General features: G+C 48.9%; 2 protein-coding genes across 3 annotated transcripts in view; both read left to right on the forward strand.

Annotated features, from left to right (window-relative positions):
- The window catches only part of TAMM41 (TAM41 mitochondrial translocator assembly and maintenance homolog), a 106,236-nt gene that overhangs the window by 65,731 nt on the left and 14,173 nt on the right, over positions 1-26,332 (forward strand). The window lies entirely within an intron of this gene.
- Positions 1-26,332, forward strand: part of VGLL4 (vestigial like family member 4) — an 86,884-nt gene that overhangs the window by 21,275 nt on the left and 39,277 nt on the right. Inside the window, exon 1 of one of the 2 annotated variants that reach the window (XM_065845446.2) lies at positions 18,735-19,265. The exons of the other annotated variant lie outside the window; for it this stretch is intronic. Coding sequence (XP_065701518.1) covers positions 19,184-19,265 — 82 coding nt within the window. The 5' untranslated portion in view covers positions 18,735-19,183. Of the gene's footprint in view, positions 1-18,734; positions 19,266-26,332 lie in introns of those variants that run through there. 2 annotated transcript variants of the gene reach the window in all.

The following is a 26,332-nucleotide window of genomic DNA, read 5'->3' on the forward strand; positions in this document are numbered from 1 at the left end:
TTACATTTGACCTTGGCAGAGTCAGGCATGTCCCAATTTAAATGCAAAGAGCCTCTGAAAGGACGTCTTTCTGAGACCTAAGCCAGCCTATGGTTTTTCTAGTTAAAGTCAGGAGCAGCTTGTGCTCGCCGGGACGTGTAAGGGTTCAGAAGCAGCAGCTGGGTGTGAGAAGATGCGCAGTTTGGCAGCTGCCCCCGGGCGGTCTGCAGCGCTGGGGCAAGGGCTTGGGACCGGGAGCTGGGGCAGGAACGAGCTGCCCGCGCTCACGTGGTGGATCCGGTTGCTTTGCGGAGGTGAGCGCGAGCTGCGTGCCCTGCGAGATCACCTCTGCTCCCTTGTGGGCCCTGGAAGAATCTGAACTCCATCAGTATTTTTCTTTTTCCTGGGAATTTCTGCCACTTCACAGGGAATTTTTTTTTTTTATACGTTTCATTCTGCCTTGACCAGAGCAAGAAGAATAATGCGGTTCTGTATTTATTTATTTGTTTCCTGATGACTGAATTAATTTCTTTGTCTTCTTGTAAGCAATGCTTAGAGAAAACATCTCCTCCTTAGAACAAGAATCTGGCTCAATTTATATCCCCCATCATCCAAAACTGGAGCGATACGCAGAATGAACGCAGTCTGGAGTACGGAAAAAGAGAGAGATATTCTACAAGAAACGTTTATTAGCAGGGTTCTTCTAATAAAGGTTCTCCACTGGCGCTCTTGTGGCTTCTTCAAAACGTTGTTGGTGCATTAACAGGTCAGACAGGTTCTGCCTGAAAAGAATATACAAGAACTCTTTCATTTTTAATGACTGGAGTGGATGAAGGCAAGGTGTGGTGTTTGGCTGGCGGGGAGAGTCAGGACCCAACTGGCTCGGGTGCCTCGGGGAGTCCCATCCTCCCGCCTCGGTTGCTCCGGCTGCCGTTCCGGTGCCACAGCTGCCTCGGGAGCAAACAGAGTAGATTCCTGTTTGCAGGGGTCCTTGGGGACAGAAATTCTATGCACATAGTATTTCTAATGCATCGTCCGTATTAGATGTCAGAAATTAACCTTTTAGATAAACACTTTAAAATAAAAATACTGATCACGTGGCTTCAGTCTCGTTGCATTCTTTCTTCTCCTTGTGGAAAGTAACTGGAAAATGCCTCTTAGAACCTTGGTCATAAACATTTCTATATGATAATTTTTCAGTTTGTCCTGAGACAGAAAATATCTAAATGATTAAATGCATTTGATGCGACACCTAGAACAAAGCGTATTTTTACAGTATTTATCCCTTTACACTGTTTTTAAAGATACTGTATCTTACAAAGCCAAAACATTTTAGCCCTTCAAGACTGGCCTTGAAAATTGTTCAATTACCAAGTTTTCACTGCTTTCTAGTTTTGAGCTCTTGGGCTCACTTTGGGGCATAATTTACAGGATTCTTTGCTTATCCGTTAGAATTAGAAACTTAAAAAATAAATTCTGTGCAATGTCTTCAGATGCCCTTGGGAAAAAGAGTCTTTAAGAAAAACATCAGTCTTGCAAAACTTCGCAGTGTTGTGGAATTGCAACATAAAGACCATGGGGGAAAAGGGGCCAGGTCACTGCTGGGTTTCAGTTTTGCAGTAGTGGAGTGTATTTCATTTACTTCACCCGGGCTGTTATCCTATTTGGAAATGTGAAACTTAAATATTGTTCCAGACCCATCAGGGTTTTGTTCTGTTGAATGCAGCACTGCCATATCTTTGCTATACTTGATTTTTTTTTTAAGACATATATATGGAATACTTGGAAATCGTCTTCATTCCCAGCGCCGTGGGTTTAAATTGTTCTTTATTCACCCCACGCGCTCCGTGGAGTCCCAGGGTTTCGTACTTGCTGCGACAAACACATCCTGACTTGCAAGAGATGCAGCAAATTGTTTTGCTAATCCCTCCCACTGTAGCCTGTAGGATTAATTTTGGTGGCAATATTTGCTTTGCTTTCTTTGATACAGGATATTAATGTGGTTTCATGGAGGATTTGCTTCATGCGTATTTAGATCAAAAATTGGATAATAATAATGATTTGTATTTTTCCTGTTATAAACAGTTTTAACGTTTTTTAACTCTTATTTCACAGCATTGTCAAAACTATATTTTAAAATGCATTTGAGAACACAGAGGGATTTATTAGAAAATCTACTTGAATAAAGTGTGTGATAAATAGAAACAAAAGAAATAAGCATTTCCAAAAAAAAAGGCAAACAGGTCATCAGTTCTCTTTAACTAAGCTGCATATTGCGAAAGTTGTATTTATTGGTTTATTTTTGATGAGGCCAATAGCATGCATGGGTAAAGGTATTTCACATCAGTTGTGTTTTAATAAACTGAGGCAGAGAAAAATGAGGCTGATTTTTGGAAGCTGTTATAGATACACACATGTGCACACATACAGATATGTACAAATGCACAGCCGGAATAGGTAGCACTGATTACCTTAATGCTTCGTGAGTGACGAGACAGCAGCACAGGGTGCGGCCCCGCAGGGCCGTCTTCCCGGAGCAGGTCCATCCTGCCCCAGCGCTGCTCTGAGCTGCTCCGCGCCCCCACCCTCTGGGAGAACCGCTTTGAAAACCCCTCGTCTCCAGTCGTTCTACACGCAGTGCACTTTCATGCTTCTGAGGGGATTTTTTTTCCTTGCTAAAGGTCTAGAGCAAGGTGTTGTGGCTTTTCTTTTAAACATAAAACTCTTTTCCTATAACTTCCTTGAGAGTAAGTTACCCATTTCCAAAAATGAGTTAAGAAATAGTGCAAGAAACAATAGGGGAAAAAACAATACAACAAACAAAGCGGAATTATTTTCTCCATATTCCCCCCGTTAATTCTGGTGGCCTTGTGCTCTGGCGGGGGGATCTGCAGGCGCCTTCTGCCGCCCCGGCGTGCGAGGGGCTGCGGGGGCCCTGGGGCGCGCTGGCAGCGCGATGCGGGACCGGGGCAGGCCGGGCCGGAGCCTGGGACAAGCAGGGGCTGGCAAAAAGGGTGGAGGTGGGAGCCGAGACCCGGGGAACAGCGGCGGGAGGGAGCGGGGCTGGGGCGGGAGATGGGATGAGACAGAAGCTTTCTGTGTATTTGATGGATATAAAGTAGTTCGGCCTCGCTGTTCACTCTTGTGGAGCAGTGGGGATAGTGCTGGGGGATGGCTGGTTCTTCTCTTTTTGACTTGCCCTGGTTGGAAGTTCATACATACTGAAACACTGTGTTGAAACAAAATTTTGAAGGTGGTGATTAAATTCAGCTTCTCTGTTAAAATGGCCTGTTACAAAGCACTCCTTACGATAAGCTACTTTAGGATGTAAGGCCTTAGTCTTGTTCAGTGAGAGAGACAGTGCTCGCTGAGGGAACTGTTGGTTATTTGGGTGGCTTTTTTCCGCATTGCTTAGTGCGGAGCCTAAACTCCATGTTCTGCCCACTGTTCAAACAAGGCTCACCGGGAAGGACTGTGCAGTTGCTCACAGGTTTCTGTAAGGCTGTGCTGCCACAAAGCTTCATAAACCTTTAATTAATCTTCACAACACCTCTTTGATATGATTCAATTCAATCGTTATTCAGCACCAGAGCCAGGAAATCTTTCTTTACACAAGATGAGGTGGGAATACATTCTGCAAGGTGATCCAACGTGGTTCTGCAGTACGACTGCGGAAGGGTGCCAAAGCAGGGCCACCCCAAAACAACCTTTCCCTGGCATTTCTTAACGTGCGAGTGTTTGATTTTTACGATGGTTGTGATACTCTTTCAGCATTTTTCTATGTTAAAAGTCACGTGTGACATTAGTTATCCTGAGAACAGCTTCCTAAGACATGCAATGGAAACAGTCGAACATCTCCAGCTCGGGATTTTTGGGTTTTTGATTCATTGTGATTTGTAACCTTCTTGCTGCTGCTTCTTTGAAGACAAAGCCGGAGCCAGCCAGCCCGGCTGAGGAGAGCAGCAGGGCCGGGGCCGTTGGCGGTGGGTGCGGTGCCGGGTGCTGAGTGCGGTGCCGGGTGCTGGCAGCGGTGCCGGCCCGGCTGCCCGCCCGGGGGGGTTCTGCTCCTGGACTGACCCCCAGCACCGACACGTATTCAGCATTACTGGCTTTTAAGATATTAAGGTTGAAGCTGAGCGCCTTTGATTTTGAGGATACAGAACCATACCTTCGTGCGTGGTTTCAATGCCTGTTGGTGCATGCTGTGTCTGTCTCTTCATTTATCACCATTCAGCGAATCAGCAGCTCAGGCCGCCGGTATGACTGCTTGTTTAACTGTCCTGACCCAGCCTGAGCGATCATTTCCGTATGACGGCTCAATTGCTCTGACTTCTGCAAACAGCAAGCCCTGAATCGTTGTCAATAATACGACTTATGTAATTAGACTTTTGCGCTACCACTGCCCTCCAAATGTGAATGGCTGAAAATGTCGTCTATCCCGAAATCACGGTAACCACAATTCCATGGCGTTCTCCGTCCTCAATCGTAAGAATCACTTCAAGGAAAGACTCCTGTTGTTCTTCTAAACGTAAAAATCACTTTTAATGGCTTTCTTCTTATTATTAATGGCTGAGTAAATTGCTTTCATAAGTTAGTTAGAGAATTATAATATTGGCAATCTCAAAAGAAGAGTTGATAGAGAGTATGTGTATATATATTTTTTTAAGAATTGTCTGTGGGCAAATACTAATAATTCGGACAGTATATTAATTTGTATGTTGTATTCTGATGTACGCTTGCTATATTGAATGGCGTCCTACTTACAGGATGTTTCTGCTGAAATAAAGTCTAAAGTTTAGCCTTATTGTGAAACTTAGTAATTCTGCACTGCCTTATTTCACAGTGGGGTTGGCTTGGTTTTGTTTCTAACCATGTCCCAAAATGGCATTTGAGACGGGGAGTGCGAGCTGTGGGTGGAAGGAGGAACGAAGGGTGAAGTAAAGGTGTGTTCCGTCCCGCCAGGCTGCAGTGCTGCGGAGGGGCACAGCGCAGCACGGGCTCCGCAGTAGGTGCCTGGGCAACTGAATTCCACGTCCACACTGGTGTACGCTCATTACCTACCTCTTAATTAATACATTCATGTTCTTAGTTAGATTTTGCTAATAAGTTTTGCAATATAGCAGCATCAGTGATAGTAGGATCCTTATTTAGCGTTTGTGTGATGTAATTAGGAAAAAAACCCATCATTTGTTTGTTATGGAAATTAATCTTTTTCCGAGAAAAGGCACTAACTGCAAATGTTTTGGGTTTTTTTTTTTAAGTGATTTTTTAAAAGTTTCTGAAACAGGCCTGACATAGGTAGATACTCACCTCGTATAAACACAACTAACAGTAAGAGAATATTTTTGCTCAAGACAGATATTGTTGTCTCTGTGCAACCTATTCATTGCTTTATGGAGAATAAGGGCGCCGCTGGGACCAGTCCTAATCACCGCAACCTTCCAGCGTGCTGTGGTTGTATAGAGTCTTCTGATTTACAAGCCCAGTGTGGAAAATACGTGGTTAATGGTTTTTTGCCTATACAATTATTTCATTGTAAGGCACACTGATAACCCTGGCATGTGTAACATGCCCTGTGATGCTAATAAATTTCATGGTCTCTGAAAGAAAATGTTTGCTTCAGTAGTGCATCATTTTTCTTGTGTGTTATATGTATAAAAAGAAAAGGAATGGTAATATTCAGGTATCACAAGCTTCTCCAGCGGGTGGGATTCATTATCGCACAACAATTGCTTTGTAGAACGTCCATCTAAAGTGTTATCAACCCGCACTGATGACCTGCATTCTGTCAATTTAGATAGATTTAGGCAGCATTTTAAAAGCAAATGAGATTTATGCAACATCTCATTCTATTTTTGTAGGACAGTGGATTGTAGCTGTGAGTTTCCTGGAGCCCGCCAGCGCTGCTGTGCGTGCTGCAGTGACGCACTGTATTTTTGTATGCTGCTGGCCTAGAGCTGCCTTTAAAAGTCATTTTTATTTCTTCTGCCCTCGAGGTACATAGCCATGCAGGTTTGTGATAAACGTGGTTTATGCTGATATCTTTTAAATGCATGAGAGCGTGCCCTGGGCTGGTTTCTGCAGGATGAGCAGTGTGAGTAGCACAGGTTTGGTGACCGCAGCAGATGACAGGAGGGACCTACACACTGGCAGCTAATGGGTGAGCGTTGAGGAGAGTGGGTGGAATAGAAGCAGTAATTATCTTAATAGGAAGTAACTGTTTGGATTCTCTTATATATACCCATATCCAAAAATATACATTGTGATATTCTTCAGTCTATTGAGCGAGGAATATGCGGGGGCTGGATGGGCTTAGACAGTAAATCTCACCTGTGACAGCTGGGGTCTGTGTGCAGGGCAGCGTGACCTGCAGTGGGGTCTTCATCAGAAGAAGATGCTGGGGCCATTAGGGCCTATTTCTCGTTAGGGGTCCTGTCACAAAATAATGCTATTTTTTGCTCTCTCAAAGACAATTCTGCCTTTTTTCATCACTTTGGGAAGACGACAATATATTACCAGGTTATAGAAGCACATGTTGCTTATCTTGATTCCTTATTCCTCTGGCTGAGAGGACATGTTGCTCAGAGAAAGGCAAAGGTTCAAGACAGAGAGGGATAAGGGGGTATAAAGCTGAAAGTGGGACCTGCCATTTCATTTGGGGGATAGCGGCACCTCCTGATTGCCTTTGTGCCTGGGCCTGTCCTATGGCTACAGGATCGGCAGAGACCACAAGCAGAGCCCCCGAGCAGCTGGGCCGGGGGAGGGGGAGGAGTGCGAGGGGGTGTCCAGGGCTGGGCCCTGAGGGGCTGCAGAGACTGATGGAAGAGATGGATGGAATGTGGGGCAGTTGGAGAAAGTATCTTGATTAGGGGTGGTGTTGAGATTGTTGGAAGAAGCTTGTAGGTAGATGGAAGGGGATGTTAAGATGGGCAGCACTTTAAAAGGCTGAGGAAATTTTGGGGTCATTGCAGAATATTTATATCTTTGGGAAGCACTGAATGTCAGGAATTAAGGAGGTGGTGGATATGAGTCTTGGGACAAGACCTGACATCTGTCCAAATGTCTGCACACCCAGGTCCTTTCTGTCATTAAAATTTGGTAGTTCTGATCCTTTTGGTAATTCTCTGCCTTTATTTTACCTCCGTAGCGATGGGGTCAGCCTGGGTGTTCCTGCTGAGCCGTGGCAGTGCCAGCTGCCACCAAGCAGAAGGGACAGGCTGCTCTTCTCCTCCGGCAGGTGACGGTACCTGCAGCCCGTCAGGTGACAGTACCTGCATCCCGTCTGGTGACGGTACCTGCAGGCCGTCTGGTGACGGTACCTGCAGCCCGTCAGGTGACGGTACCTGCATCCCGTCTGGTGACGGTACCTGCAGCCCGTCTGGTGACGGTACCTGCAGCCCGTCAGGTGACGGTACCTGCAGCCCGTCAGGTGACGGTACCTGCATCCCGTCTGGTGACGGTACCTGCAGCCCGTCAGGTGACGGTACCTGCATCCCGTCTGGTGACGGTACCTGCAGCCCGTCTGGTGACGGTACCTGCAGCCCGTCAGGTGACGGTACCTGCAGCCCGTCTGGTGACGGTACCTGCAGCCCGTCTGGTGACGGTACCTGCAGCCTGTCAGGTGACGGTACCTGCAGCCCGTCTGGTGACGGTACCTGCAGGCCGTCTGGTGACGGTACCTGCAGCCCGTCAGGTGACGGTACCTGCAGCCCGTCAGGTGACGGTACCTGCAGGCCGTCTGGTGACGGTACCTGCAGCCCGTCTGGTGACGGTACCTGCAGCCCGTCAGGTGACGGTACCTGCAAGCCGTCTGGTGACGGTACCTGCAGCCCATCTTCCCGCGGTTTGCAGAGGGAGGACGGGGGCGCAGTTCCCTGTGAGGCTGAAGCTTGCCCACTGTGGCAGGGTTTGGGGTAAGGAGAGTGACGCGAGGTTTGGTTTATAACAAATGTTTTCCTTGGAAAGTGGATTTCAAATGAGCAGGTGATTAAAACCTGACAAAGCTTTGTGCTCTGCCCGTGTTCGCTCTCAAATGACTGCAGTCCGTGGTTCCGGGTGAGTAGAATCTGTGGCATGGGCAGTGTGCATCAAAGGGAAATGTTGACTTCGTTATGGTGAATCAAACACTGATGCTGGGTTTCAAAATACCACTTTTAGCACTGCATTTGGAAGCCCCGTGTCGCTGTTACATTTTCCGTGCTGGGCGCTGGTTGCCTCTGCTAAAGCCGGTGATGGTGCCCGCGGTGTTCCCGGAGGAAGGGACGAGGACACGGGAGATACGATACATGCAAACAGAACTCCCAAGACATTGCTGTGCTGTCAGAAAGCTGGAAGTCAGTAACAACTAGAAGAAGTGTCTTTTAAAATGTAAAACGTGAAATAATTATTTAAATCTTCTTGTTTTCATTTGTGGGGGCAAAAAAAGGCGAAAGCACGGTAAGAAAAGCTAGTGCTTTTTCCATTGAAAGAGAGTTTTGCTGGAGAACTTCCAGCAGTCTCTAGGTTTGATTTTGAGACTAAAAATAGTCTTTCTGGCAGGAAAAATGTCTTACCTTGTGTACCTGTCACATGAGAAGTGCTGACTGTGATCCGCTGGAGTGGCACCGCAGCACCCCTGCCAGGGCTGAGCCTGGAACAGGCGGCGCTGGCGGCTGCGAAAGCTCCCTCCTTCTGAAAGGGCTGATGGGGAATATACATATATATAGACTAGTATATTACATATTAGTGTATATAATATAATATATATTCTTATGTATGATATATATTATATACTATATATATTATGTATTACATATTTTATTTTTTACATATATATACACACGTATATTTCTGAGGCCTGTAAATTTGTAGTTACGGACAGCAAAGGGTGTTCTCTGTAGTACCCAATAGAATTAATACCATTTTAAACATTTGACACGCATGTTACATAATATGACACACATGCACATGTGTGTACCTATAAACCATATACAGTTAAAACATGTTTGTTCTTTCTTGTGTTACTGCTTTAAGCAATGCAGGGTAACGCTTCATAACTGAAGGCGGTGATAATTTTTCCCTGTTCTCTTCTGTTCAATGCAGAGGACAATAGATCCGTCAGCACCTCGAGCAAAGGCACTGTTCTCTGGGTTTTGTGAGCACTGCAGTTTGGGATGTCTGCGTTTAGTTGGTTTTGTTGTGGTTTTTTAATGGGGTAAAATAATTTATGAGGGTCAAATACTTTTTATGTAGTAGAGAACGAGACCCTCAGCTGGAAAAGAATGGTCTTAGAACTTGAATGAAATTTCATTTTAATTTAATGAAGGAGTAAGTTGCAAGTTACATAATTGGGTTCTGTAATAGGTACTTGCTAATGTTTTCATCCTGAAATCTTGGATAAGTAATTAATGTTTAAAAGCCAAAATTAATTTGTTTTGTAACAAAAGTTGTAATTGATTTTACCGCCTGGTTCTTTGCGTTGTTATTCATGGTTTTATCTCATTGATAAGTTGTTACCGTGCTGTGTGTAACATTCAGTCTTTGCGGCGCGTTTCCCTGCGTTGACATTGGGGCTGAATTCGGCCCTGAGACTGGGTCTGATGTCTCGCCAAGTGAGCTGTGGATGGGGAATCTTTTCAAAGGCTTCAGCAACCTTTGAGCTCTTTGCTTTATTTCCGAACCCTGTGATTAGTGGTTTCTGGAAATTGGATTTTCTTCTTCCCAAAGCTGGGGATATGAACAGTCATTTTGAAATCCAGCCGCTAAACATGGTCTGACTCCTAACTATTCTAAGTAAAAAAGAGTTCTAGATGCCTGAATGGCAAGCTAAATTAAAATGAGCTTTTTTTCTTTAATACCCTTCTTCCCCTACCCCTTTTTTTTTCTTTCTTTTCTCATTTCTTAGACTGGAAAATGTATTTTCTTTGCTCTATTAACACAATATTAGTGCATGGCGAGGTTAACACGTCACTGTTTGCATCTGGAGGCTCTGCTGTGTTCAAGACTCTTTGTAGTTCAAGATAAATTATGTTTGTGATCATCATCAACCCTTCAGAAATTGAAATTAGTATGCAAATAGCAGGGAGGGTTATCAAGATTTTAATTAGCAAGTAACAATTTTTCAATGTAGATAAACTAGATGTATCTGCCACATGTTCTTGCTGCATTTTTAAAGTGTTCTTAGCCCAGTTTAAGAGAATAAAAAGAGAAAACCAGCAGCATCTTGTGAATTGCAAGAAGAGAATGAACAATCTTCTTGGGAAGCCTGCTGTGCAGTTTGAGTACGCAGGGGAAGGAGGAGGCCAAACAGATGAGGAGCTGTTGAGCTCTGATTCGTGTTTCACCTGGAGAACCCGCGTCACCCGGAGCACGGTGTCCCTGCCCGCGGTCCTTGTGCGAGTTGTCCAGTTGTGGGCAGGGGAGCATTCAGACTGATACGCTTCTAAAAATCTCTGTGCCTTCAAAGAAGTGAGTAATATAGAGTAACAACTGCGGGACAGCTCAACATTTAAAACCCCTGCAGTCCCGGCAAGCCATTGCTTTCTGTTCCTGGGGCCCAGAAGAGCTTGCAGCTCTAGATATTCTCGGGCATCGGTATATTTGTGGATTCTCTGGCAGTTCTGTTCGTATTAGGTCAGTAGGGAACTGGAGCCGGATGGGATGGGATGGGATGGGATGGGATGGGATGGGATGGGATGGCTGCTGGCTTTGGTTCTTCAGGGGCGGGCAGCTGCAGAGCCCGGGTTACGCGCAGGCCCGCGCTGCAGGTGCAGCTCAGTGCACTGCGGATCACACGAGGCACCTCGATAGGCAGCACTTTTGTGACAGGACGGCATATGTTACAGTGTGACAAGAATGAAAGGAAACAGACAAATGATTTTGCTACAACTTAATATTAGGCATAAATCTAATATTTCAATCTTGAGGAACTCTGCTCATGAGAACAAAGGTATCTTTTGTGTTCTGTAATGTCTGACGTGTTGCCGAAACCTTTGGTTAATAAAGGACAGGTAAAACAAGAAGGCGTGTGCTAGCTTTAGCTCAGAGATGCTCTGCCTACTGGGCCTCTTTCCCTTTCCCTTTCCCTTTCCCTTTCCCTTTCCCTTTCCCTTTCCATTTCCCTTTCCCTTTCCCTTTCCCTTCTTTTTTTGGGCTGTGGAAGGAAGAAGGTGCTTTGATGTCACTAAAATCTATTTGCAATGAACCTTTTTGTTTAAAAAAATAAATTGATCTGGAGAGCACATGCTTTGATATCTTTTGTTCTCTGGTGCAATCATCATTACTTAATGCTTCATAAAGAGGATACGAAGTTGGTATATCTTGTGGTATATCTTGTGGTATCTCACTCGCTGAGTGAAGATATGCGTTATTCCATGTGGAACTCAGAGGCTCAGCTCTTGAGGTAGCTCTTTGCAAGAAACTTTAAATGTCATTTTCCTTATGCATCTCTGAGCTTCCTGCATGTTTAATACATTGTAATTGTATTTCCATATCATATCTGGAAGTATTGAAAAGCAAAAACCGCATCTTGCTTTAATAAGAATTTCTGTTTACTTTTTTTTCCTATGAAAGAATAAAACCAGAGGTGGTCAGTGCAGCAACCCTGCGCACCAAAAGGGGAAAGCAGCATTTTCCCTTCAGGCACATCGCCACCTAGCAGCTATTAACGACAATTTGCTCAGTTTTTAGTTAGAGAAAAAAGGTAAAGCCTGTATTGAAGTCCTCTTGCTTTATTCCTGCAGCTCCTCCTCGTAGCGTATTGAGGTACCAGCTCGTGGGTGGGGTCAGGAAGGCCCGTCTGACCTCAGGGGCTGCAGCAGATGCTTTTGTCTGTTCAAAAACGGAATTACGCTGAGCGGTACTGTATGGTGTTCGATATCAGGGAAATAGGCCCTCTTTGCTGATGGCCATCGAGGGTGACATTTCAGGTTTCTCCAAGCGAACGGCTCACACATTGTTCTTCTACCACCTTGATTTTCAGCCAGTGTTGTGCATTTTCCCACTAAAAGATGTTGCATGGCACAGAGTGTAGACTAAGTTCGTAAAACTGCACCCAAACCATTTTGGGAAGCAGAAAGGAGAAGCTCCGTGGTAGCTTGCTTGGAAACATTTCTTAGTAAGCAGCTCAATATGTGTTTAAGTGCTGTAAATACCATATGAACTCTTACTGTCCAATCTCATATTATAGGCTTGATACATTAAGGAATTGCCATTTTTTTCCTACAAAAATTCAGGTAAACAAACAATACCCAATTATAAGGATTTGTTTTTATATTATTGCTCAAACAAGCCAGGACTATATATTTTTATAGTAGCAAAGCTTTATCGGCATTCAAGAGGCAGTGACACAGCAGTGTATTGCATTAACAGCGTGCACTGGGACTCTTTGAAAACCAGGTTTTGAAAAATGCTCTTCTCGCCATGCACGGGCACATCCGCACTGGGGCTTCGTCCGGGCAGGTGTCTGCGCATCTCCGGGGTCCCTTTGCTGTGCGGCACGGGGCAGCCTGAGACACACACCACATTGTGTTCAGGTGAGACCGGCTGATAGAAGAGCAGTGAGAGAGCTCCTGCTGTGCTGCAGTGAGAACTACTGTGCTGCAGTGAGAGAGTTCCTGCTGTGCTGCAGTGAGAACTGCTGTGCTGCAGTGAGAACTACTGTGCTGCAGTGAGAGCTGCCGTGCTGCAGTGAGAGAGCTGCCGTGCTGCAGTGAGAGAGCTGCCGTGCTGCAGTGAGAGCTGCCGTGCTGCAGTGAGAGAGCTGCCGTGCTGCAGTGAGAGAGCTGCCGTGCTGCAGGGAGAGAGCTGCCGTGCTGCAGGGAGAGCTGCCGTGCTGCAGTGAGAGAGCTGCCGTGCTGCAGGGAGAGAGCTGCCGTGCTGCAGTGAGAGCTGCCGTGCTGCAGGGAGAGAGCTGCCGTGCTGCAGTGAGAGAGCTGCCGTGCTGCAGGGAGAGAGCTGCCGTGCTGCAGTGAGAGCTGCCGTGCTGCAGGGAGAGAGCTGCCGTGCTGCAGGGAGAGAGCTGCCGTGCTGCAGTGAGAGCTGCCGTGCTGCAGTGAGAGAGCTGCCGTGCTGCAGTGAGAGAGCTGCCGTGCTGCAGTGAGAGAGCTGCCGTGCTGCAGTGAGAGAGCTGCCGTGCTGCAGGGAGAGAGCTGCCGTGCTGCAGTGAGAGAGCTGCCGTGCTGCAGTGAGAGAGCTGCCGTGCTGCAGTGAGAGCTGCCGTGCTGCAGGGAGAGAGCTGCCGTGCTGCAGGGAGAGAGCTGCCGTGCTGCAGTGAGAGCTGCCGTGCTGCAGGGAGAGAGCTGCCGTGCTGCAGTGAGAGCTGCCGTGCTGCAGTGAGAGAGCTGCCGTGCTGCAGTGAGAGAGCTGCCGTGCTGCAGCGAGAGAGCTGCCGTGCTGCAGTGAGAGCTGCCGTGCTGCAGTGAGAGAGCTGCCGTGCTGCAGTGAGAGAGCTGCCGTGCTGCAGTGAGAGCTGCCGTGCTGCAGTGAGAGCTGCCGTGCTGCAGTGAGAGAGCTGCCGTGCTGCAGTGAGAGAGCTGCCGTGCTGCAGGGAGAGAGCTGCCGTGCTGCAGTGAGAGCTGCCGTGCTGCAGGGAGAGAGCTGCCGTGCTGCAGTGAGAGCTGCCGTGCTGCAGTGAGAGAGCTGCCGTGCTGCAGGGAGAGAGCTGCCGTGCTGCAGTGAGAGAGCTGCCGTGCTGCAGTGAGAGCTGCCGTGCTGCAGTGAGAGAGCTGCCGTGCTGCAGTGAGAGCTGCCGTGCTGCAGGGAGAGAGCTGCCGTGCTGCAGGGAGAGAGCTGCCGTGCTGCAGTGAGAGCTGCCGTGCTGCAGTGAGAGAGCTGCCGTGCTGCAGTGAGAGAGCTGCCGTGCTGCAGTGAGAACTGCCGTCCTGCAGGGAGAGAGCTGCCGTGCTGCAGTGAGAGCTGCCGTGCTGCAGTGAGAGAGCTGCCGTGCTGCAGTGAGAGAGCTGCCGTGCTGCAGTGAGAGCTGCCGTGCTGCAGGGAGAGAGCTGCCGTGCTGCAGGGAGAGCTGCCGTGCTGCAGTGAGAGCTGCCGTGCTGCAGTGAGAGAGCTGCCGTGCTGCAGGGAGAGAGCTGCCGTGCTGCAGTGAGAGCTGCCGTGCTGCAGGGAGAGAGCTGCCGTGCTGCAGGGAGAGAGCTGCCGTGCTGCAGTGAGAGCTGCCGTGCTGCAGCGAGAGAGCTGCCGTGCTGCAGTGAGAGCTGCCGTGCTGCAGTGAGAGAGCTGCCGTGCTGCAGTGAGAGAGCTGCCGTGCTGCAGTGAGAGCTGCCGTGCTGCAGTGAGAGAGCTGCCGTGCTGCAGTGAGAGCTGCCGTGCTGCAGTGAGAGCTGCCGTGCTGCAGTGAGAGAGCTGCCGTGCTGCAGTGAGAGCTGCCGTGCTGCAGTGAGAGCTGCCGTGCTGCAGGGAGAGCTGCCGTGCTGCAGTGAGAGCTGCCGTGCTGCAGTGAGAGAGCTGCCGTGCTGCAGGGAGAGAGCTGCCGTGCTGCAGGGAGAGAGCTGCCGTGCTGCAGGGAGAGAGCTGCCGTGCTGCAGGGAGAGAGCTGCCGTGCTGCAGTGAGAGCTGCCGTGCTGCAGTGAGAGAGCTGCCGTGCTGCAGTGAGAGCTGCCGTGCTGCAGTGAGAGAGCTGCCGTGCTGCAGTGAGAGAGCTGCCGTGCTGCAGTGAGAGAGCTGCCGTGCTGCAGTGAGAGAGCTGCCGTGCTGCAGTGAGAGCTGCCGTGCTGCAGTGAGAGAGCTGCCGTGCTGCAGTGAGAGCTGCCGTGCTGCAGTGAGAGCTGCCGTGCTGCAGTGAGAGAGCTGCCGTGCTGCAGTGAGAGAGCTGCCGTGCTGCAGGGAGAGAGCTGCCGTGCTGCAGTGAGAGCTGCCGTGCTGCAGTGAGAGAGCTGCCGTGCTGCAGTGAGAGAGCTGCCGTGCTGCAGTGAGAGCTGCCGTGCTGCAGTGAGAGCTGCCGTGCTGCAGGGAGAGAGCTGCCGTGCTGCAGTGAGAGCTGCCGTGCTGCAGTGAGAGCTGCCGTGCTGCAGGGAGAGAGCTGCCGTGCTGCACTGAGAGCTGCCGTGCTGCAGGGAGAGAGCTGCCGTGCTGCAGGGAGAGAGCTGCCGTGCTGCAGGGAGAGAGCTGCCGTGCTGCAGCGAGAGAGCTGCCGTGCTGCAGTGAGAGCTGCCGTGCTGCAGGGAGAGAGCTGCCGTGCTGCAGTGAGAGCTGCCGTGCTGCAGTGAGAGCTGCCATGCTGCAGCGAGAGAGCTGCCGTGCTGCAGCGAGAGAGCTGCCGTGCTGCAGTGAGAGCTGCCGTGCTGCAGGGAGAGAGCTGCCGTGCTGCAGTGAGAGCTGCCGTGCTGCAGCGAGAGAGCTGCCGTGCTGCAGTGAGAGCTGCCGTGCTGCAGTGAGAGCTGCCGTGCTGCAGTGAGAGAGCTGCCGTGCTGCAGTGAGAGCTGCCGTGCTGCAGTGAGAGAGCTGCCGTGCTGCAGTGAGAGCTGCCGTGCTGCAGGGAGAGAGCTGCCGTGCTGCAGGGAGAGAGCTGCCGTGCTGCAGTGAGAGCTGCCGTGCTGCAGTGAGAGAGCTGCCGTGCTGCAGTGAGAGAGCTGCCGTGCTGCAGTGAGAGCTGCCGTCCTGCAGGGAGAGAGCTGCCGTGCTGCAGTGAGAGCTGCCGTGCTGCAGTGAGAGAGCTGCCGTGCTGCAGTGAGAGAGCTGCCGTGCTGCAGTGAGAGCTGCCGTGCTGCAGGGAGAGAGCTGCCGTGCTGCAGGGAGAGCTGCCGTGCTGCAGTGAGAGCTGCCGTGCTGCAGTGAGAGAGCTGCCGTGCTGCAGTGAGAGAGCTGCCGTGCTGCAGTGAGAGAGCTGCCGTGCTGCAGTGAGAGCTGCCGTGCTGCAGTGAGAGCTGCCGTGCTGCAGTGAGAGAGCTGCCGTGCTGCAGTGAGAGAGCTGCCGTGCTGCAGTGAGAGAGCTGCCGTGCTGCAGTGAGAGCTGCCGTGCTGCAGTGAGAGAGCTGCCGTGCTGCAGGGAGAGAGCTGCCGTGCTGCAGGGAGAGAGCTGCCGTGCTGCAGGGAGAGCTGCCGTGCTGCAGGGAGAGAGCTGCCGTGCTGCAGTGAGAGCTGCCGTGCTGCAGGGAGAGAGCTGCCGTGCTGCAGGGAGAGAGCTGCCGTGCTGCAGTGAGAGCTGCCGTGCTGCAGTGAGAGAGCTGCCGTGCTGCAGTGAGAGCTGCCGTGCTGCAGGGAGAGAGCTGCCGTGCTGCAGGGAGAGAGCTGCCGTGCTGCAGTGAGAGCTGCCGTGCTGCAGGGAGAGAGCTGCCGTGCTGCAGGGAGAGAGCTGCCGTGCTGCAGTGAGAGCTGCCGTGCTGCAGCGAGAGAGCTGCCGTGCTGCAGTGAGAGCTGCCGTGCTGCAGCGAGAGAGCTGCCGTGCTGCAGGGAGAGAGCTGCCGTGCTGCAGGGAGAGAGCTGCCGTGCTGCAGTGAGAGAGCTGCCGTGCTGCAGCGAGAGAGCTGCCGTGCTGCAGTGAGAGCTGCCGTGCTGCAGCGAGAGAGCTGCCGTGCTGCAGTGAGAGCTGCCGTGCTGCAGTGAGAGAGCTGCCGTGCTGCAGTGAGAGCTGCCGTGCTGCAGTGAGAGCTGCCGTGCTGCAGCGAGAGAGCTGCCGTGCTGCAGTGAGAGCTGCCGTGCTGCAGTGAGAGCTGCCGTGCTGCAGTGAGAGCTGCCGTGCTGCAGCGAGAGAGCTGCCGTGCTGCAGTGAGAGCTGCCGTGCTGCAGTGAGAGCTGCTGTGCTGCAGCTGCCGGGATGCTGGTCCTGCTGCCCAGAGCAGCCCCTGCACAGGAGCTCCAGGAACCTGGATGGCTGGGCCCATCACACCAGTTGCTTCCCGCTGCTTGCTTTATTTCTCGTTTGCTTTCCTTACCTCACAGTACTTGTGTTAAGACAGTCCTGTCTGCAGACTGAGTTTAGGTTGCTTTCCAATCAGATGATCGTGAAGAGATTGAACTATCTCATCTGCTATGTGCTCTAATTGGAATAAAATCTAATGTACTTTGATGTTAAGTCCCCGGTTATTCAGAAAGACACGTGGATTTTCAGTTACCTCTAGGGGATGCTATTGTGTTAAAAGTTCCAGTGTTTTAAACATTTTTTATATAAGATACGGGTATTTATCTGCCTTACGGAATGTGTGCAATCCCATAGGAAGTAATCTAGCTAATATGACGCAGAGATGCCACAGCACACAATTGTATTTGCAACTATCAACACGTAGAAGAACAGAATGAACTAACAAAGGTCCAGGGGTGATGCTAATAGCTTGCTTTGTTGTGTATTTCACACCTGGCCTGCGGATGCATTGGTGATGGGTTCAGTTGGGTCTCAGGTACCTCAGACTGGGGAAGGTTTGATGAGCAGCAGCTTGCATCGAGCAGTGGGGAACTCTTGGCTGGCAGGAGCAGAGTACTGGGCAGTCAGCCTGTCAGTATTGGAGGTTAATGTCTGCTGGGCTTGGATTTGTTGAGCTGTTTTCTTTCAAATAAAGTTTTCCTGTGAATGCAGTTCGGTTTTAGAATGCTTGAGATACATTTACATTGATAATTTTCCTCCCTATTCGTTCCCAGGCATTGCCTTACTTTCGGTATAGATATTTTAATTTAGAAATTCATAAAGCTCCCATAGTTTGGTACCAGTTTATTATTATTTAATGTGAAACATCTTAATATGTTCATTATGCAATGTTCGACAAGCGTTAATCATAGTGTATGCTGTACTGCTGAAAGCCATTCATGTAATAAAGTGATAATTACTGTCTAAAAACCTGTCAACCAGTGACTACTGCTCTAATAAAGAAAACTTTACTTCTTTATTGGGGTCTGGACAGCAGTACGGAGCAGTCAGTGATTTGTAGACAATACCCAACCTTGAATTTCCAAACAACTTGAGGAAACATGTACCTTTGAATACAGAGAGGAATGTATAGTGGGCTTTGAACTATAATGCCTTGCCCCATTATGTGCAAGGCATAGAACATTGCTTGCTTTTCTTCCTCATCACCTGCATGTCCCACAAAAACATAAGTATTTTAAACTGGAAAGATTAAATACTTGTATGTTCTTATCCTTCCCAAGCATCCATAAAATGTGTCGTATTACTGTAAATTCAGGGATGCTATCTATATTAAAAACTGTACATATCAGAAATATTTTACCCAAAAGCTTTGGCATAATTACATAAGAAACTTGCATTTCACACGGAATAAGCATGCCTCTCTTTTGTTGATGTTGTAGGTATGGGTTTTTATCGCAGTTTGTATCTTAAAGGGCTAAGACTTCTCTTGATGCCTTTGTTAAATGGCTGGTCCCGTCTGAAGCATTGGTATAGAATACCTTTGAATCTGAGTATGCACAACGCGATCTGCTGTGTTTAGTTCAGTGTACGGATGGAGTTGTAGCACATATACCCGCCGTACCTCCGTTCTTTAATTTTAGTTGTCTGTCCCGTTACTGTAAAGCAGCATTCTTTTTCACCACAACAGCACTGGGATGTGTCAGAGGGAAATCAAGCGAAGGCTGTTTAAGAATTAATTTTCAGCACACTGATGTAGCACCGTCCTCCCGCTCCGGAGCCCGACCGGGAAGCTGCTGGGCCCGGGCCGGAGGGCCCCGCCGCCCCCCCGTGCGCTCGGTGCATTTAGCGCCTGACCTGGTGCAGAAAACATCCCCGACATCCCAGGCGCTCCGGGGATGCGCGGCGCATGCGCGCTGCCGGCGCGTGGCGTCACTGCTCGCGGCTGCTGTCAGCGCGGGCGCGCGGCGGCCGCGGCTCCGCGCGCTTTGTCCGCTCCCCGCCCCCCACGCCGGGTGCTTTTCCCTTCTCTTCTTTTTCTTTAATTTTGAGCGAGCGGAGCCGTGGGCAGTTCCAGACGACAGGCGTCTCTGTAGCCGAGGGCACTTCCAGACAGGCCTCTCTGTAGCCGAGGGCACTTCCAGACAGGCCTCTCTGTAGCCGAGGGCACTTCCAGACAGGCCTCTCTGTAGCCGAGGGCGCCGCCAGCTGCAGTTTCCGAAGTTCGGGCGGGCGGGTGCGTGTGTGTGAGTCCCCCCGACGGCCCTTCCATCGCTTTGTTTTGATTACTCGGAGGCCGGGCCTGCGCCGGGGGAGTTCGGGCAGCCGGGAGCTGCTCGGCACCATTTGTTCGGCCTCCTGCTCCCTGAACCTGGGCGAAAGCAAGCGAGCTGGTCTTTTTTGCGAGCCCGATAAATGCTGTTTATGAGGATGGACCTGTTGAACTACCAGTACTTGGACAAGATGAACAACAATATCGGCATTCTCTGCTATGAAGGTAACGCTTTCATTTCACCAGGCGTCTTTTGTCGGCTGTGTTTTCTGTCCTTTGTAACTGTGATTTCTTTTTTCCCCTCTTGAAATCGGCACTGTTGGTTGTGAGGTGCCTCGTTTGCTTAAGGCTTTGTTAAAAGGATGGGTTTTTTAAATGTGATTTTTTTTTTTAAATGTGTTATCTTTTTTCTTTTTTAACAAGTAGTATTTTTAGCGTTAACTTATTATTTTTTTCTTAAAGATAACTTTAGTTATATTAGCCTAAAGGACCGTGTGGCTTTTGTGGCAGGTAAAGTTTTTGTTCATCCTCGCTGTAGCTGCAGAAGCAACAGTTCGTAAGATGGGCGTGAGAGTTAACGCGCGGCTCCGCTCCTCATCCCGAGCAGCAGTTGGGCACGGCCGCTGCCGGACCCGCGAGCGCCTTGAGGCGGCGAGGCTGGTTCGGCGGGACCCGGGCCCGTTCCCCCCGCTCCCCCCCGGGCCCGGGCCCGTTCCCCCCGGCCCGTCCCCGCCCGCTCCCCGGCCCGCACAGAGCGGCCCATTGTCCGCCCCGCGGTGCCGCCCCCTCCTCCGCCCCGCACACCCCTCCTGCCCGAACCCCCCACCTCCCGGCCCTGGGGAAAGAATTACACAACCCGTTGGAAAACGGAGCCTTTTTTTATCCTTTTTTCCCTCCTGTGCCGGGCTCCGGGCCCCGCCGGTGCCGCGTTCCGCTGCCCCCGTGTCCGGGCCCCACAGCCCGTTCCGAGGTGCCCGCGGTAACTGGGTAAAATGGGTTTCTTAATCTGGTGGAGTTTTCTGTACGTGCAGTTTGAAGCAGTGGTTATGGCTTGGCTTTGACTGGAAAGAAAGGCACCACTGAGCTAATTCGGCTTGGCAGGGGAGCCGTGTTTGCTGTAGCCACACACAAGCGTTGCAGGAACCTTTCTTCTGATTCAGCAGGAACGCTTTCCATGTTCGTTTGGAAAATAAACTTGCTGTAGTTGTCAGGAAAGAAACAAAAAGGAGCGTACACAAGAGTAGGAGCTATCTGTTCACACTGTTCAGAAAAGGACTGGGCCACAAGGCAGGGAGCTGGACTTCTCTTTGGCAAATAGCCTCTTTTCTACCATTAAATCAGCATGGCCACATTTCTTTCCTTCAGGAAGTGGAGGGGCTCCCTGTAGAACTGTTAATATCCCAGTTGCATTTCTTATTCTTTCCTGCACAAACACGTATATATTTGTTCGAATAAAGGTCTTTTACAGAAGGCTGAGCTTTGCCCAGCAGTGCTAAATAATTATGGAACTGGGATTCAATAGAGCTGAGTTTTCAAGCTCTTTCTTATCCCATGCTTTCTTCATTGCAGCAAGAAAACCAGTTAAAAAACAAAAGAGAGAAAAAAAAAACTGCTTGCAGGATCCCTGAGCTTTTTAATTGCTCTCTGTAGTAACCAGGGATTTGCTTGGAAGCGATTGACAACTTCTGATGAAGACCATGAAGTTTTGCATAACATGCTGCTTACATGGTGCGTATTCCTGAGTGTTTTGTTGACTGAGGCAAAAAACCTGTAGTTTTGGCTCATTAATTCAATTCTTTATAGTTATGCCTAATATTTATGGAAGATTCTTTCAAGCCCCCTTTTTCCCCACCCTCTTCTCCAGTAATTATTTGACCAGATCTTAGCTTTAGTAGTTCAAAAGCAAAAAAGACCTTAAGGGACACTTTCTACTATAGCAGTCTTTGTTTAGCTTAAACATCTGTTGCTATTTTCCTTATTGTGGGAGTTAACATTTGTAACACTAAAATAAACACACAAAATGAAGAAAAGAAAAGCAAAACTTCAGTGGTGTTTATAGTGAGGTGTTTATATTCCACTGGTTTAAAAAGTATAAACACTGGCAACATCTGCACTGAGCTGGAAGGGAGTTTTGGAGATGCCTACGGATCTTCCGTGCCTCTGCCATAGTATTTGTTTTAGAGGTGAGTTGTGTCACCAGTGATGGATCTTGTCTTCTCAGAGGCACTGCTGTGTAACTGCTGAGTAACTATATTGACAACAAAGTGCCCTTCCAAACTAAATCAGGATTTTAAAGGTCATACTAGAACTGCTTATAAATAGATGCCTTCCTGAAAAGTACTTTTGCAGATTTTGGATAAGATACAACTACGTTATCTGGTGTGAAAATAGGTTGGAAATTTCAGCGGAAAGAATTATGGGCCTATATGCCACAGGAAATAAATGGAAATAAATTCCTTTAGCTTCTCTTGGAATGCTCGTGTGCATTGTGATGATCGGTATGCTGGTGAAATGTGTCATTGTCATTTTATGAGGTCTGATGGTGGTTTTAATCTTTCACCCCTGGTGCAAGCCACTGGAACTCTGTGCCATTGATGTGTAGCTGCAGCTTACGGATAAGAGATGTATCGGTAAATAAGAAATAGGAAAAGTTCTTCCATCGTGTGCATTTGGCAGCCCCTCAGCTGGACACGGAGTGCATCCCAAGACGAGTCCTGCGTTCCCCTGCCCAGCGGGAGGTCCGGATGGCGGTTTGTTGGGTGAGGTTCGGTGCGGAGGTGGTGCCCGCGCTGCGCAGTCCTCGTGGAGCGGCAGGTGCGGGAAACCTCAGCTGGGGCTCCATCTCCTCCTGCTCCTCAGCGGTGTCATTCATCACGAGGATGGGAGCGTTCATTGACAGAGTGCTGTTCAGTTCCTATAGTGTATTTCTGGTTTTGGTTTACTTGGTGGAGGTCTGGAGGAACAAGGTAGAATGGTGACTGATACAGATGGGCTCTGCTTTCTGGGCAGAAAAGTGTTCCTGTTGTTGTGGTGGGGGGCAAACGGGAAATCTGGCAGTTCTCCTGTTAACCGTGAAGAAATAAAGTTGTGTTGCTGGTTTGGCTGACCACTTCATAGTATGGAAACTGAACTGAAGGTGACTGTTCTCTCAAACATAATATCTTTTTTTTTTCTGTGAGGTTGGTCTAACGCTGGCACAGGTTGCCCAGAGAGGTGGTGGAGTCTCTGTCTGGGGATACTCAGAACCCAGGTGGTTATGGCCCTGAGCAACCTGCCCCAGTTGAGCTTTTGAGCAGGAGGGTTGGACTGGCGGGGCTCCACACTTGTGTGAGTGTGACATGATGGACAGTCCTGCACACTCATGTCATTGACACAGCCACAGCCAGCAAAAGGATTATAAGCAGAGATGAGGCAAGAGGGTTTTTGAAAGGGGGTCCATAACTTTGAACCACAGGTTGGTTGTTTTATACTGATAATTTGCATCCTTTTGAGTCTTTTCTTAATATTATTACTAGCTTTGAGCTCCTTGTGATGCTCCATGATAATTTCAACTCTAATGCTTGTGGAGTAAAATCTTAATTTTAACAACATAGTGTTTTTCTTAACAATTTGCATGAAAGAGAACATTTGAGTTTTGCCTCCCTCTCCAGTGAAATAAAACTCTTAAATAATTCAAATGAAAATGTTTAGTCTTTGCCAGTGGGAAAGTGACGCTTAATGATCAACCATTTCAAGCAATTCATTGTCATATATTTCACAGAATCCCAGAATGTCAGGGGTTGAAGGGCCCTGGAAAGCTCATCCAGTGCAATCCCCCCATGGAGCAGGAACACCCAGCTGAGGTTCCACAGGAAGGTGTCCAGGCGGGTTTGAATGTCTGCAGAGAAGGAGACTCCACAACCTCCCTGGGCAGCCTGGGCCAGGCTCTGACACCCTCACCAGGAACAAGTTTCTTCTCAGATTTAAGTGGAACCTCCTGTGTTCCAGTTTGCACCCATTGCCCCTTGTCCTGTCACTGGTTGTCACCCAGAAGAGCCTGGCTCCATCCTCCTGACACTGCCCCTTTCCATATTGATCCCCAGGAATGAGTCCCCCCTCAGTCTCCTCTTGTCCAGCTCCAGAGCCCCAGCTCCCTCAGCCTTTCCTCACACAGGAGATGCTCCACTCCCTTCAGCATCTTGGTGGCTGCGCTGGGCTCTCTGCAGCAGTTCCCTGTCCTTCTGGAACTGAGGGGCCACAACTGGACACAATATTCCAGGTGTGGTCTCCCGAGGGCAGAGCAGAGGGGCAGGAGAACCTCTCTGACCTACTGACCACCCCCTTCTAACCCACCCCAGGTACCATTGGCTTCCTGGCCACAAGGGCCCAGTGCTGGCTCATGGTCACCCTGCTGTCCCCAGGACCCCCAGGTCCCTTTCCCCTGCACTGCTGTCTAACAGCTCGTTCCCCAACTTATACTGGAAAAGAAAAAACAGAGAATTGTTGCCTCAGCATCTGGATGCTGATGGCGTGAATACATCTGATACCCTCCTTTGCTGCCGGGGATCAACAATGGCCAGTTTAATGAGTAGTGCTTCATCTTCACATCATTGTTTTCTTCTTAACGAGCTCAGAGACATTGGGAAGCTCTTGGGAGGCTGTTTGCCTCGCTGAGGTGCCAAGGCCTCGAGGCAGAACCATTTTGTACCAGTCTCCATTCCCAGTGCTTCCCATCAAATGATGGGCACTCGTTCGAGGCGGGGATTCAGAGGTGCAACATCTGTGTCTTGTTTTGTGGTGGAAACTCCCTTCACTTCAGCTGAATATTCTCCATCCGTGGGCTGGGGTGTGTGGCAGCGGCAGGAGGGCCCGGAGCTCAGCAGAACACTTGGCAGGTGACCCAGCTCCTGGATGGGTGCAGGGACAGCCCCGCGAGTTTTGGCTCCTCGTTTCCCATAAGATATGGATGAGAAGGTGCAGATTTGTTTCATTTTGTCGTTTGTCTAAGGGAGCATACAGATGATTGTGTGTTGGAAGGCAGATTTGTGTCTTCCTTCCTCTCTCGCCTGTGTTCAAATGCTTTGTGTTATTACTGCATTCTCAAGGCTTGAACTGCTGTGCTGGGAAAGGTATAAAGAATTGCAATAAGATGCTAAGAAATCCCCCAGGCAGGTTATGAGGCTTGGAGCACTCAGAATAGTTATAGAGTTCTCTGGACAGTCCAGAAGGCTGGATTTTTTTTTTCTTTTTCATGAAGAAAATTGGATCCAGATTTGTAGAAAAACACCCTTTTTTGGTTTCAGGACAGCTTACATTTGTTAGTGGCATATTACGTAATTATTTCGCTGCCTTCCTGTAGCAGTGAGGCCCGAGTTGGTGCCGCTCTGAGCTTGCACAGCCGCGCGGCTTCTGAGGGCACCGCGAGGCTTTTGGAAGAGATGCGTCTCACCCCAAAAGGGCCGCTTTAGATGTCTGATGTCAAAGGAGGCGCCTGAGACAGATTCTGCTAACTTCATTTGCTTTTTAATGAGATGCAACGTGTTTACCTAAGTTCTAAAGAAAGCTGCCATCCGTTTTCTTTGCTGACCTTGCGTTTTACTCTGGGTTAATAACATCAGTTTCTTCTGTTAACTCTGGATTTTGGTTTAGTTACTAAATACATAAGAAAAGACTTCAATGCTATTCTTCTATTAAAAATTAGTGGAATAATAAAGGGGATAAACATATCTTTCATGGTGAATTGAGTTTTCTTATTTGTAATGCAGTGTGAAATTTCTGGTCATAGTCATGTAAATTAAGATGCACCTACAGAAAGTTCCCCATTTATAGAAAATTCTGTGGGATTTGCTTTATCAATATCTTTTGTCTTCAGGGAAAAACAAAAGAGCTCCAGCTTCCCAGTTGGGCTTTTCTTACTCGTTTCCTCTTTGCATGAAGTTGGGAATGTCCTTTTCAGTACTCACATCAACATTCAGTTTGTTTTCCTCACTCATCAAAGGCAAGATAGATGTAGGTCATACGTAAGCATTTTTTCCCTGAAGTTGTGTTGTTCTCCTCATCCTTGATGCTGGCTCAGCATTTGTACTGAGAACTCAAACAAGGACATTTAAAAAAAATCAAACAAATACAATAGTGGGTTATCCCACAGCTTTTGGTAGATAAGATAGGCAGCATATTTTTTCTGAGGTTTGTAGCAATAAGTTAAATTCTGTGCTAATGAGCAATTTGCTTAAAGGCTGTAACTTGTTACTCACAAGTCAAGTTTGTTACAGTGCCAGGTCTCTTTGGATATAAATCCAGGGATTTTTAGGAGACACTGAAAAACCTTAAATTGCTCTGGAGTTAGAACAATGCACTGTATTGTATGGAGAACTGTGAGAGAAAAAATAAAGCTCAAACAACAGTCTTCATTGTGGGGCATCTAAAATTATGAATGAAAAGTTCATCCATATGTATTGGGTTTGCCTTTTTTAAATATCTGCTTTGCATGAAAATAGTTGTCTATTAATTTCTTCTTGAGGATTAATACAGATGGGCCTTTATATTTGATTTTGGCTGCACAGAGTGCAGAGTTTTAACATGCTGCATGCAGACAGTGTGCCAAGCAATTTAGCAAAGTTGTTTACGCTGACAATAATCCAGCAGGACAGAGCCTATAATTTTTCACTGATAATAGCATGAGGTAGTGATGAATACAAGTTTCTGGAGGAGAGTTTACAAAAACGGTATTATACTTTTTCAGTGTTAAAGAATCATGAGTGTTCTTTGGTTTGATTTCCTTTTTGAAGCCAGCCAATTTTTTCCTCGTCATCTTGTCTGTATCATCTCCTGAGAATCACTTTACAAATGAGCGTGGAAGGATTGCTGTACACAGAGGCATTGTTTCCCACCCCGGTCAGTAAAGGCCGCATGTGTTAGAGGAAAACTGGTGCGCGCTATAGGTGCCTGTTGCGCGCTATAGGTGGAGCTGAAGCGTGGCTGGTCTGTGAGCACCATGAGGGGCTGGAGCACAAGTGTGATGGGAGCGGCTGAGGGACCTGGGGGTTCAGCTGGAGAACAGGAGCTGAGGGGAGACCTTCTGATCTCTGAACTGCCTGAAAGGAGCTTGGAGCCAGGGGGGTCGGGCTCTGCTCCCCAGGAACAAGCGCCAGGAGCAGAGGAAACGGCCTCAAGTTGCGCCAGGGGAGGCTGAGGTTGGATGTGGGGAACAATTTCTTCCCCAAAGGGCTGTGGGGCGTTGAACAGGCTGCCCAGGGCAGTGCTGGAGTCACCATCCCTGGAGGGGTTGAAAAGGTGCATAGATAAGGTTGTTA

The sequence above is a fragment of the Patagioenas fasciata genome, chromosome 10 (genome assembly GCF_037038585.1).
Source record: "Patagioenas fasciata isolate bPatFas1 chromosome 10, bPatFas1.hap1, whole genome shotgun sequence".
Classification (NCBI taxonomy): Eukaryota; Metazoa; Chordata; class Aves; order Columbiformes; family Columbidae; genus Patagioenas; species Patagioenas fasciata.